Source organism: Cygnus atratus, chromosome 3, assembly GCF_013377495.2.
Source record: "Cygnus atratus isolate AKBS03 ecotype Queensland, Australia chromosome 3, CAtr_DNAZoo_HiC_assembly, whole genome shotgun sequence".
Classification (NCBI taxonomy): Eukaryota; Metazoa; Chordata; class Aves; order Anseriformes; family Anatidae; genus Cygnus; species Cygnus atratus.
Genome location: NC_066364.1, coordinates 86,033,096 through 86,045,108, shown reverse-complemented (window position 1 = coordinate 86,045,108; position 12,013 = coordinate 86,033,096). Strand labels below are relative to the sequence as shown.

General features: G+C 35.5%; 1 protein-coding gene across 1 annotated transcript in view; it reads right to left on the bottom strand.

The window, feature by feature from the left end:
- CRIM1 (cysteine rich transmembrane BMP regulator 1) overlaps window positions 1-12,013 on the bottom strand; it is a 179,666-nt gene that overhangs the window by 92,487 nt on the left and 75,166 nt on the right. Inside the window, exon 3 of the mRNA XM_035558101.2 lies at window positions 2,314-2,556. Within this exon, the coding sequence (XP_035413994.1) occupies window positions 2,314-2,556 (243 nt within the window). The remainder of the gene's footprint in view (window positions 1-2,313; window positions 2,557-12,013) is intronic.

The window sequence follows — 12,013 nt, the reverse complement described above, 5'->3', positions numbered from 1 at the left end:
TTACTGCCTGTTTTCATGGATTAAAAAAATTAAAAAAATAAAAACCATAACATCGAACATGACAGAACAGTTTAGATACTGTGAAACTTGTCATTTTGTTCTGACTTTCAAAGTTAAAAATAAAAAAAATCTGAACTTTTCACAAAGAAACATTACAAAAAATATTTCAATATTTGTTCAGGCTATCATTTTCTTCATATACTCAGTACAAATTATGTTGTCTGTACAAGTGCAGTTTACACTCTTTGAAAACAAGGTTCCTCTGAAAACTGAACAAAGGTTCAGATTTGCCATTAAAAAGAAAAGCAAAAAGCATTCTGTGGTAAGGAATTTGTAGTCTACTAACATTTGTCAATATTAACCTACTCTTTCCCGTCTTTCAGTCTTGTGTTGACTTGTTTTTCCTTTATGATCTTCCCACTACCCCAAATAGCCAACAGAATAAACATCTAGATCAAAGTTTTTTGTTGTTGTCGTTGTCTTTTTTTTTTTTTTTTATATATAAAAAAAGCAACTAAGACAGCTGCTGAAGTCTAACTTGACAAAAATCAGGCTACGTAGTGACTAGTAATTCCATCTGGAACAGTACTCTTTTTTTTTTTTTTTTTTTAATTATTAAAACCAAGGCACTACTAACAAGTAGGGGCCCCACTACTGCAGTTGGTAGCTTAGCAATTATATCTTTCATCACTCATCTTCACACAGACACACAACAGTACTCACCTACACTCCTCAGCCTCTTACCCACACTCCAGTTCCAGCTGTCATCAATCCTGCTGGCCTCCTTCCCTATCCCCCCAGCCTCAGTCTTGCGTATGCACCCAAGATACTACCCTTCTCTTTCACTCTTCCTTGATCCTTCAAGGCTTGCTGCCTTCTCTAGTCTCCTACCGTACACCGCATAAATCACTCAACTCTGGGATATGAAGAAAGTGTTTTTGTTTGGTAGCCTCAAACTCTCTGCTCTCCCTCAGCCCCTCAATTTCTAATCCCCACTGCAAAGCTCTATACTTCCCTTAAATTCTATTAGTTTCCTTCTCCAATCTCTTCAAAGGCTCTGCTCCTTTACCCTCCTAACATGCATCTTCCTACAATTAAAAATACAAAGTACTTCAGAAAAACAATATATAGTCATATAAACCCACTAAATTGAATAAAGCATCATGTTCTCAATCCTAAGCTTGTAGAAAGCATGCTACAGAAAGATCTTGGGATCACATTTCACAAACTCAAAAGAGTTAACTCTTAGCGTTTTGTATGAAATACCAAAAGTAATTATTCTACAGTGTTTAGCGCTGATGAAGACTCACCAAAAATAATACTCTGGTTTTGGATACCACATTTTAAAGAAGTGTGGATAAACTTAGGAAAACTTAGAGAGGAACAACATAACAGTAAGTCCACAGAAACTATGCCATAAGGAAAGTTTACTTGCTAATTCTAGATGAAATGCAACTGAGGTTGATAAGATATTCCAGAGCAGACTTTATTATGAAGACTTGTTTGCCACATACTCAAGACAGAAAATGAAAAAGTTCCCTTGAATTTTCACACAGGTAGATTTGCACTGAATTTTAGGAAAAATACAAAGAGGAGCACTAGAAGAGACAAAGACTGTACAACCTTCTTCTGTGGAGGATTTAAGAAAACATTTAGCAAGCATAGGAAAGGCATAACAAACTCAAACCTGTTTGCAGATGAGATTTTAGATTATACTGTTTTATATACCTACTTTCATCCCCCTACTTTTATTATTCATCTTTACCAAAGCCTGGCTCAAAAAGCACACTGAATTATATCTTCCACTTCACCAAGAATAAGTCACAAGAAAGGGTTATTTGTGTTCCCATGAAACGGAAAATGAGTAAACACCGAAAATGCTGTAAAGTGTTTCACTATGCTTCTCCACAGTTGTTTCACTCTTCAATTTTTAAGGGTCATCACCTTGTAACCTAGAGAAATCTTAAGATTTAAATTTTAATATTTATGCACAATATATTCCTACTGTGAAAAAAAAAAGTATAATCTTAACAAAGCATGTCATTTTCACTAGTGTTGTGTTTTGAAATACAGCACTCTCACTAAAGATTAATTTTACCTTGTTGCTCAGTTTAAATATTGTCTGAAGAAAAAGAGAGAGTAAAATTTATTATAATATTTATCTTTTTTCTTTTTAAATGGGCACTGCTCACAAATATAATTTGAATTTTGAAGGTCATTGAGAAGAACTTAGATACTATGTGGGCTTCATTAGATGCAAGTACACTAGTTGTGTATGTTAGATAGAAAAAAAAAAATCGTGTCCACTTTTACCTGGTTTGCATTCATAGAGATCACAGCATTCTCCTGGCTTTCCTGATGCCTTAGAAACCAATATATTCAAATAGCCAGGCTGGCAAACCTTCCTCAAGCAGCCTGCAGGGTTACACACACAACGGCTTGGGAGAGGACAGCATTCCCCGGGAGGAGCATAACCTTCAATCAAGATGGAATCTTCTGGACAGCGAGGAGAAAACTGGACCTCACAGCGGGCCTTGGAGCAATCAGGTTTCTCTTCTGAAAGGGAGAGAAAAATCAGCATGCCATATATGTCAGTAAAACGCTGTTCTGAAGCTGTAAAGGTGAGCTCAGATAAAGATCCTTCTATTCTTCCTCCCCCAAGTCAATAAATAGAAAATTTCTGCTTCTGAACTGATTTGCAAAATTAATGGAATATGCTTCAGACCATCTTGGTATTTGCAAGACGGCAAATATGTTATAAAATATCATACAAAAAAAACCTAATTTGTGCTATCTGCATGACTGCTGAACTCACACGTCAGAAACAGCAATGAAACTACACATTTGGCCATGACATTAGGAACCAACTTGTCACATCGTGCACAGTCCTGATGTTCATGCCTACACCTTCAGTTTCCTAAGGTTTTCTATAATGAGCAACTGGTGCTAGCTGATTGATTTATTAAACTCATTGACCTAAACTAAGATTTCACATACTCAAACAGGTGTTTAAAAGTTTAACAGCTAACATATGTGGAGAATTCACACATTAGCAGATTTTCCCTGTACATGCTCCTGGTGCTCATATTCAAAGTGTTCCTACGGCTTTAGTGGCTTGAATATCAGAAGAGAAAAAAGGTTTGACTAGCAAGGAAGAATGAGGCTCTGGCTGCAGACACATAACAGTAAAAGAAGGAATACTGAGGAACAAGTTCAACAAGTTAGTGGGAATAGTGGCAGACTGGACATCACCAAGATTGGCAAAGAGAGAATGAAGATGGAAGTAGTATTTGGAGAACTAGAGAACAGTCTTCCAAAATTATCCCATTATCAAAAGAAAGAAAAAAAATCTCAATTCTGGCAGAAAAGTTGCGTTGTGCTCTCCAATTTCCCAAGCTACACTGGGAAAAATAAATAAAAAAATCATTCCCATGACTGGTTTACTCCATAATGGACTATAAAAAAAACTTGTTCATATACAAGAAGACACCACTTTGCTCAATGTAACTGAGTGTTTTTAGAGAACAAGTGGATAAAAGACACTCAGAAAAGCAGTATTTTTAGGTAAAGACAAGATAGTGAAGGTACTTAGCATTTTAAGTATCTGTATATTCTGCAGGCATCCTTTGTGGGCCTAACCAGAAAAAGAACAAAGCAGAAAACCAAGACCCAAATTTATAAACTGTTTATAACCTTCCTTGGTTACTTACAGGTTTACACACTAGATGGTTCTGCTATAAATGCCACCTATTACCCTTACAAATTAATCAGCTACTTTGATTGTTGTCATTAAAGTTAGATGCAGAATATTAGAAAGAACTAAAAACTTTATTAATCTGTTTATTTAATGTCATTTTCAGAGTTAATCTCTAATGAAAATATCAATGATTGAATATGACATATCAAGTATGAGCCTCCATAATAAAAAGTCAAGAATATCTTCTCCAAGAATTTAGTAACTCACTGTTTTGGACTTTTTTTTTTTTTTTTTTTAACTGAAATTAGTGGACATTGCAATTAAAAAAAGGAAAGCAAAACAGCAAATGTGAAATTCTGCTTCCAAATATACACTAATTGTCAATAATAGTTTTTTTTTTTTAAAGGATCATTTTTATACTTAATTTTAGTATATTCTTTGGACTTCAGTTGATGATGAAGAATCAAAACAGTATTTCTCATGTACATGGCTGATTTCCTAACTATGCATTACGTTCATATAAATTTTGATAGACACAAAACCTAGACATATAAGTGCTTACAAGAATGTTAATCTAGGTCTTAGCATTAGTTCTTGCAAAAGCAAATCATGAATATAAACATTTGTCTCACTTTTAGTTGAGGCATGATTATGCATTTCTTTCATGTACAAGTGTTTTAAATTTCTTGCAAGTAATACAGATTAATACTTAAATGTGATACTAGATATTGCCATAATTCTTCAAGTTCCTACTATTTAATATGACTCATTATTTTAAGAGGAAATGTCTTAAACATCCATCAAATACATGTTTGTGTTTTAATACCATGTTACTAAAGATACTTTGAAATCAACTTAAGATTGTTTTTTAATCCAGCATCACTATTACTTTTGTTCTTCATCATCCCAAAAAATAAACAAAAAACCCTCCTTAATTCTACTAGTATAAATCCCACTTTCATACAGTATTCTCAACCTACATACAATGTAGAACATTACCATCCCAGTATACAAATGAAACTGAGCAACTAGAGTAACAAGTAAATCTACCCAGGTCAACAGACAATTTTCATCCAGGTTCCTAACTCCAGCCCACATCTGAGTCAAGGGCAGGAAGAGCCCCTTTCCCCAGACCGTGACATGATTCAGTATTTCGAATGTAATGTGCTTTTTCCTTTAGCGGAAAGGAGCAAATAGCCAAAACAATATGCGACTGGCAATGTTTAAACTGTTTTCTTGTAGAGTCCCTACTTCATACTTCTGGAAGCAATCTGATCTAAAACGTGAAATCCAGCAGCTCCGGAATCAGTATCACTGTATTTTTCTAAAACTTTATAATCAGTTAGCACCACACTTGTGTAACTGTCATGAGCCTACCACACATGGCAATATTAATAGGTCAGAATTATGTTTTACTACATTTCAGTAAAAGCTGACGAGGGCTCCTCATTTTGATACTAAGTCTGAATGGAAGACATTACCTTTAAGCAATCATTAAAAAAGTTTCAAGGTTTTTCTGCTTGTTATCTTAGTAACTGATAAGCTTGCAAATATATCTATCTTCCCTATTTACAGCGATAAAATTTTCTGCAAGGCATATTTTTAAAATTCATTGTACTTCTTTAACTTAATAGCTTACGTTTTCATTACTTCATCTAAAGAGCAATCAAAATAATATTTGGCATTTATTTTGTGAACAAATTCAAAAACAGCCATAAATGCCACTGCTTTAACAGGATTCCTGATTTAATTCCATTATATACCGTTACTTAAGATTCATCAAACCAGAGGAATCACTTGTTTAATAACTCTCTTTCTTCTCCTTTATTACCAAAGGCTTCCAGCTCTTACAAAAGGGACACATAAGAAAATATCTGTCAGACCAGAAAAATTTAAAACATAACAGACTTCCTCAAAAGACTGAAAGCGGCATTCCACAGAAAACAACTGTGAAATACTTTGCTACTTTACCCCTTTCATACACCAACCAGGGACTATTTCAAAGTGGCTTCTCAATAGACCACAACAAAAACACATTGTGAAACACTGGCCTGTATCCCAGATGTTGTTTTAAGCCATTACAGGATTTTCCTGACCAACATCTTTAAAGTCAAACAAGGTATCGGTATTAAGGCTCTATTTTATTATCTATCTCTTTATTTATCTTTTTTGTGCAACAAATAGAAAGGTACACAATCATTATAAATGTTCCCATCCCTCAGTGTGCCCAGAAACAGAACTTCATTTTCCAACATAGTGTATCAAACCTAAAAAAAATCAGATTTTCAAGGAAATGAAGGATATATATGTGATTTTTGATGAAATAAATCAGCACAGCAAATACATAAGATATGTATTCCTCAATAAAGAAACGGCATGACACTCAAATTACGTGGCAAGAAGATACATGTGGATCAAATTCTCCTAATCCATAACTCCCTCACAAGAACAATTTCATATAACAACTGCACGTAGAAAGAGAATACAATTCTATGTTAAAGCAGACGTCTCATTTTATAATTCAGAGTTTGTAGTCAGAACACTTATAACATTAATTAAAATATATATTCATAAAACATTGTTTGACCTCCACCCTTGAAGCAGCTGATAGGTATCCTTTAATAACTGGCTGAATATGAGCCAGCAGTGTGCTCAGGTGGCCAAGAACGCCAACAGCATCCTGGCTTGTATCAGAAATAGCATGGCCAGAAGGACCAGGGAAGAGATTGTTGCTTTGTACTCGGGCACTGGTGAGGCTGCAGCTGTGTTCAGTTTTGGGGCCTTCACTACAAGAAGGACATTGCAGTTCTCGAATGTGTCCAAAGAAGGGCAACAAAGCTGCTGAAGGGTCTAGAGAATAAGTCTTAGGAGGTAGCTGAGGGAGCTGGGGTTGCTTAGCTTGGATGAAAGGAGGCTTGGGGGAGACTTTATCGCTTTCTACAACTACCTCAAAGGAGGCTGTAGCCAGGTGGGGGAGGGTCTCTTCTCCCAGGCAAGAAGTAATAGGACAAGAGGAAATTGCCTCAAGTTGCACCAGGGAAGGTTTATGTTGGATATTACGAAAAAAATTCTTCACTGGAAGGGTTGTGAGGCATTGGAACAGGCTGCTCAAGGAGGTAGTTGAGTCATCATCCCTGGAGGTATTCCAAAGATGACTAGATGCAGTGCTTCGGGACATGGTCTAGTGGCAGAGTTGGCAGTACTAGGTTAGTGATTGGACTGGGTGATCTTAGAAGTCTTTTCCAACATAAGAGGTTCTATGATTCTATATTAAGGTAACCATTTTAGTAAGAGCTCCTAGAACTCACAAATTAATTTAACAGAGTGAAGGGCTGTATACACTTTTACTGTTTGCTTTTCACAGAATCAGGTAATAGAAAAAGCATATATAACTTAACCACATTTCAGTCTCTTCTTTAAAATAGAGGGGGGAAGAGGAGGGGAAGCATTAAAAAGGAGAACAATTAGTTACTTGTCAAGGATGCGTCCATCAAACTTCTCAGAATTTATGTCTGAACAGATAACCCACAACCCAGTTAAAAGAAAAAAATTAGTTGCCTGCAAATGTTGCTTTCATGTTCAACCAAGCAGCATTTCAAATGACTACACAAAGCAGAGACACTATCAGTTGGTTTGCTGATGAGCCCTCTCCGTGGGACACATTCTCTTTATAGTCTTTCATCAAACACCACTGAAGCTAGAAGCATTCTGTAGCGCTCAAATCTCACCAGGCTGAGCCAACAAAATCTCTGCAGAGATAAAGGAAGAGTCTGGATTGATCAAACTCAAAGTTATACAAACTTCTATTCAGAAACAGTCAATCTTCCAAAGAAATTTGGAAATGTATCTGGAAAAGTAACATTTAAAAAAAATCAGAAAATCAGACAATCAGAAAAACTCACGTTAAAGAATAAGACCTATAAGAATCCTATCCTTGGAAACAAAAATTCACTCAAAAAGGCAACCTTAAAGACCATTTAATAAAAAAAAATACTAAATTTATCAATAACAGTGCTATTTTAAGGTATAAATTAATTCGTATTTCAAGACAAACATCGTTTTCTGTGGGTCTGAAGGTTCAGGCTTACTTTCTGTTACTTTGGATTACCCTGCAAAAAGATCCTGCCATTACTGAGCATAGCACAGAGGACAACCTAGGAATAACAAGAGAAACCAAACCACATAAGTTACAACATGCTGTGCTTTTAAAATGAAAATTAAGAGGGATCGTATAGTTAAAAAAAAATAGAATTTCTCAAAAAACATTTTTCATTTTCATTTGATTTTCATTTCAAAAACCACAGGAAAGTTGTAACACTTCACAAGTCAAAGCATAGTAACGTTCAGGCTGCCCTTTCATTGCAGCCACAGTACATTTGTTGTAGAATGCATGAAGGGGAAGGGGAGCAACCTTCAAAGAACAGAACGAAAAGAAGAAGTCAAGATGTAGGTGTTTTTTTTTTTTTTTTTTTTTAATTAATACTAGAAAGAGTCAGTCATAAAACAAGAGCTGTAAAGCTGGAAGCAAACACCCACATTTCTCAGTTTCTCTATATCAAAAGCACCTATATATTTTAATATGTTTCCCATGAACTTATGAAGTTGCTATGGGTAAGTGAATGTACAATGGCAAGTTACTGGAGCCTTTATTTCACAGTCAGCACTTTCTTAGACAGAAGGCAGCTTCTTTACCTCCCTGAAAGGTTTCTACAATACTGGGCATTCAAACTGGCCACTAGTTAGCAGTATTTTTATTAATACTGCCACTGAATATAGGAAGTCTAAATCTCAGGAATTTTGTTTGTTTGTTTTGTTAAGTACAGCAGTTGTAACAACCCTCATGAAACACATAGTACGTACACCCCCGGCTCCCAAACACATCTTGGCCAACACCAAAGGGTGGAAATCAAAACGGTTCCTGAAGGAGAATTAAAAACATAGCTTTCACCTCTGTATCAAATTCTTTTCCTTCATTATATTTGCATGCTCTGCTTTGACACGCAGAGAAAGTATATGCCAAGTTAAGTTAATGGGAAAAGCAGAGCAGCAAAAGCATTGGTCAGCACAGTGAAAGGATCTTACGGTACTACATCATGTGGGAGAAACGGAGAAGAAAAGCCACCGCAGGGGCAGGAGGCTGCTCTCCTTATTCTTCAGGTGAAGTGAAACGGATCTGTGCTTTTCTGGAAACCTTTTCAGGGAGTGATTTTTATCATATTGTCAAAAATTCATGTGACCACAGATGCCTTTCCTCAGTCACCATAGAAACAAGGACAGAGTGTTTTCATAGAAGGAGAAGGTTAAAAGAGAACTGTAGGAGACTCGGGTCCTAATGCTTCCACAGAGATACTTCAACTGTGCAGCTGCTCTCTAAAAAATAAGTTTTTAATATGTGCATACATACATACAGATAAATATACACACAGAGAGATTAAAACTTACTTTTCCTGTACATCCCTAGGATGCACATTGAATAAGAAGAATTTTGGAATAGTTAACTTCATATCTGATAGTTTCATCTTTCAGAGAAGTTCAGACCAGAACGTGGTTCATTAAGATGAACACCTTGTACGAGTAAGCAAAGTGACGCAATAAGATCAGCGTACGTGCTTTGAAGACACATGCTGTGCAGCTTTGATTTTTTGTTTAGTTGTAAACTGGTTTTGTGAAATCTAGGCTAAAATACAGCCAATTTTACAGTATAGTCTTACAGCCACCATTGAAACGCATCACAAACAATAGGCATACTGTACTGTTACACAGTGGCAGGAAGGAAATATTAAAAGGATTAGAGATAAACAAGAAAAATGATTACCCAGCTAAAGCGGTCAGACAGACAGGGATCGATATCGGAATGCAAAATACCCCAAAGGATTTTCGAGAATCAAAAGGACAGTTATAGTAGATTAAAAAATGAGATTACCTTACACATACAATATGCACAGTCCTGTATACGGATGAACTGCTACAAATAAAAAAAGGAACAAGTGCCTGACCTTTTACCTAATACTGAACTTTATTTAAAATCCATTCTGTTTTGTAAATGAGTCTTATTCGCTTTCGAGCATTCTGACACCCTGGATTTTACATACCACATGATTGAACAATCTGTCTAACCCATATTATACCGTAATCTTGTGATTTAACAGCAACAACCAGCATTAAACATGTGCTAAAAAATACAGTCAGAGACACAAATTTTACTAATTATACACTTGTCAATGTACATCTTTGCAACATGCCATTCTCTATGGATTTTTCAAAGATGTTTCATTTCAAGGACCAAATGACCATAAACATGGCTTATACCTCTCCAGACAGACAGAACCAACCAAGTAAGGCAATAATCCCATTTGGACAGCAAAGCTATTAGGATGTTGTATTCCACTTCCTCATTTTATTTTCCTCTATTTCAATACTGAATATATATAGATAGTATATATATTTTATATATATATAGTGTATACATACATATATACACACACTATGCATAGTATATATTTATATATTTTTCATATATATATAAAATATTTTATAATATCATATTATATAAAAGTTTGTAACTCAAAAAAAAACCCACTGCACACCAGAATGGCAGTCAAGCTGTAACTCAAGGTGTTGTCTGCCAAGGAAAGGGCTTTACCAGAATCAGTGCAGATTTATCAGACATCAGATGCCCTTTCTTCTAAACCCAACTGCAAGTTCAGTGAAACCAATCTTGTTTGTGGCGTAATTCGCACTTGGGTTCATACCTCCCAGTTCAAAGCACTTCTGTGTTAGACCAAGACCCACACATGACCCAAAAACTAGTTCTCCTGTTAGTCCATTTCATTTAAAACCTCTTTCAATGAATGCATATTAACATTTTTTAATACACAGTAACAACTTGACACTGGCAAGTGTGAATCCAAATCTCTTGAGGGTAACATTAGCTATTTGACACAACTGTAACTAGCAATACAAAAAGAGAAGGAAATGAGTCCAGCCTGCTCTACACCAGACAGGGAAGCATGCAATTCCAGGGACATGATCCATGCTACCAGCAACTGCACTGCTATTAATCAAGTCAAAACACCTTTGAACTTCAGTATTGAAAATCCTTCTGATTTCAGATGGAGAGATGAGTGGATAGATACCTGTAGTCAGATTTACAGAAATGAAGCACTGCACAATGATGTGGTTACAGATTTGTCAAGGTACTCAGCAGACACTGAGCTGTTGGGTTACCTCTGCTGTCTAAAAAATAAAAAATCAACACCATCACAACTGAAATAACATTGTACATTATTTCTTTATGTAAGAGAACTTATGCTGGATGAATGATACTACGACTACTGATCAACGTATTTAGCTGTAAATCAATGGAAATTTCAAAACAGAGAATGAGTATGTAAACAGTAATGAGGTGGTCTCAACTACAGAGCCAAGATTTCAAAGAATGCCAGAACACTTTGGAAGTTAGCCCAAAAAGAATATACTAAATTTTCAACCAGTGTAAACCGCATTCACTTCAATGACTTACAAAAATGTACACTATGAGTAAATTTACCTAAAGGTAATTAATAAAGCAGTAAGTAGTCTTTATTACAATGATATAAGCAGCTGCAAAACAGTTCTGTATGGGTACCAAACTGATGACAAAGCACAACTATTTGGAACAATTCTGCTTAGTATAGCTTAAAATATATATATATAAGCTAGGTGACATCTGGAAAAATAATCACAAGTATTCACTGAAGGAGAAGTACTACTACATGTACCTTGATGCGACAAGAAGAAAGGGATTTAAATTTGAGCAGGCAACTTATACCCCACAAAAGGCAACAACCACTGGAGGTACTTCTGAACACAAAGAGAATAGAACTATGTGCTCTACCACAAACCCACACCCAAGGCACTATTCTCAAATCATCAAGTTTGCTTCCTAACCAAAGTCAGAAAACGTAAGCATAAGAATGACCCAGAAAACACTTACATTACTTGCATTTGCAATAAATGTTATCTACAATTGAAATAAATAACTGAACTTATAAATAAACGAGAATTCACATGCATAAGAAGTTAGCAACCAAAATAAAACTCGTAACAGCAAGAATTAGGCTCTCTAGAACTAGATTTAAAACAAAAAACAACTGAGGTGTAAAGATTGACTTAGAAAAGAAAGTTCTGATATTCAGAGGAACACAACTTTTTGGTACTACTGAAATTGAATCAACTGCTATCTTTTTCTTTCTTTTCCTTTTTTTTTTTTTTTGGAAGTTAATCAAAATAAATAAATTTAGGATATGTGGTTTCTTCACGTTCTCTGATCTCTGC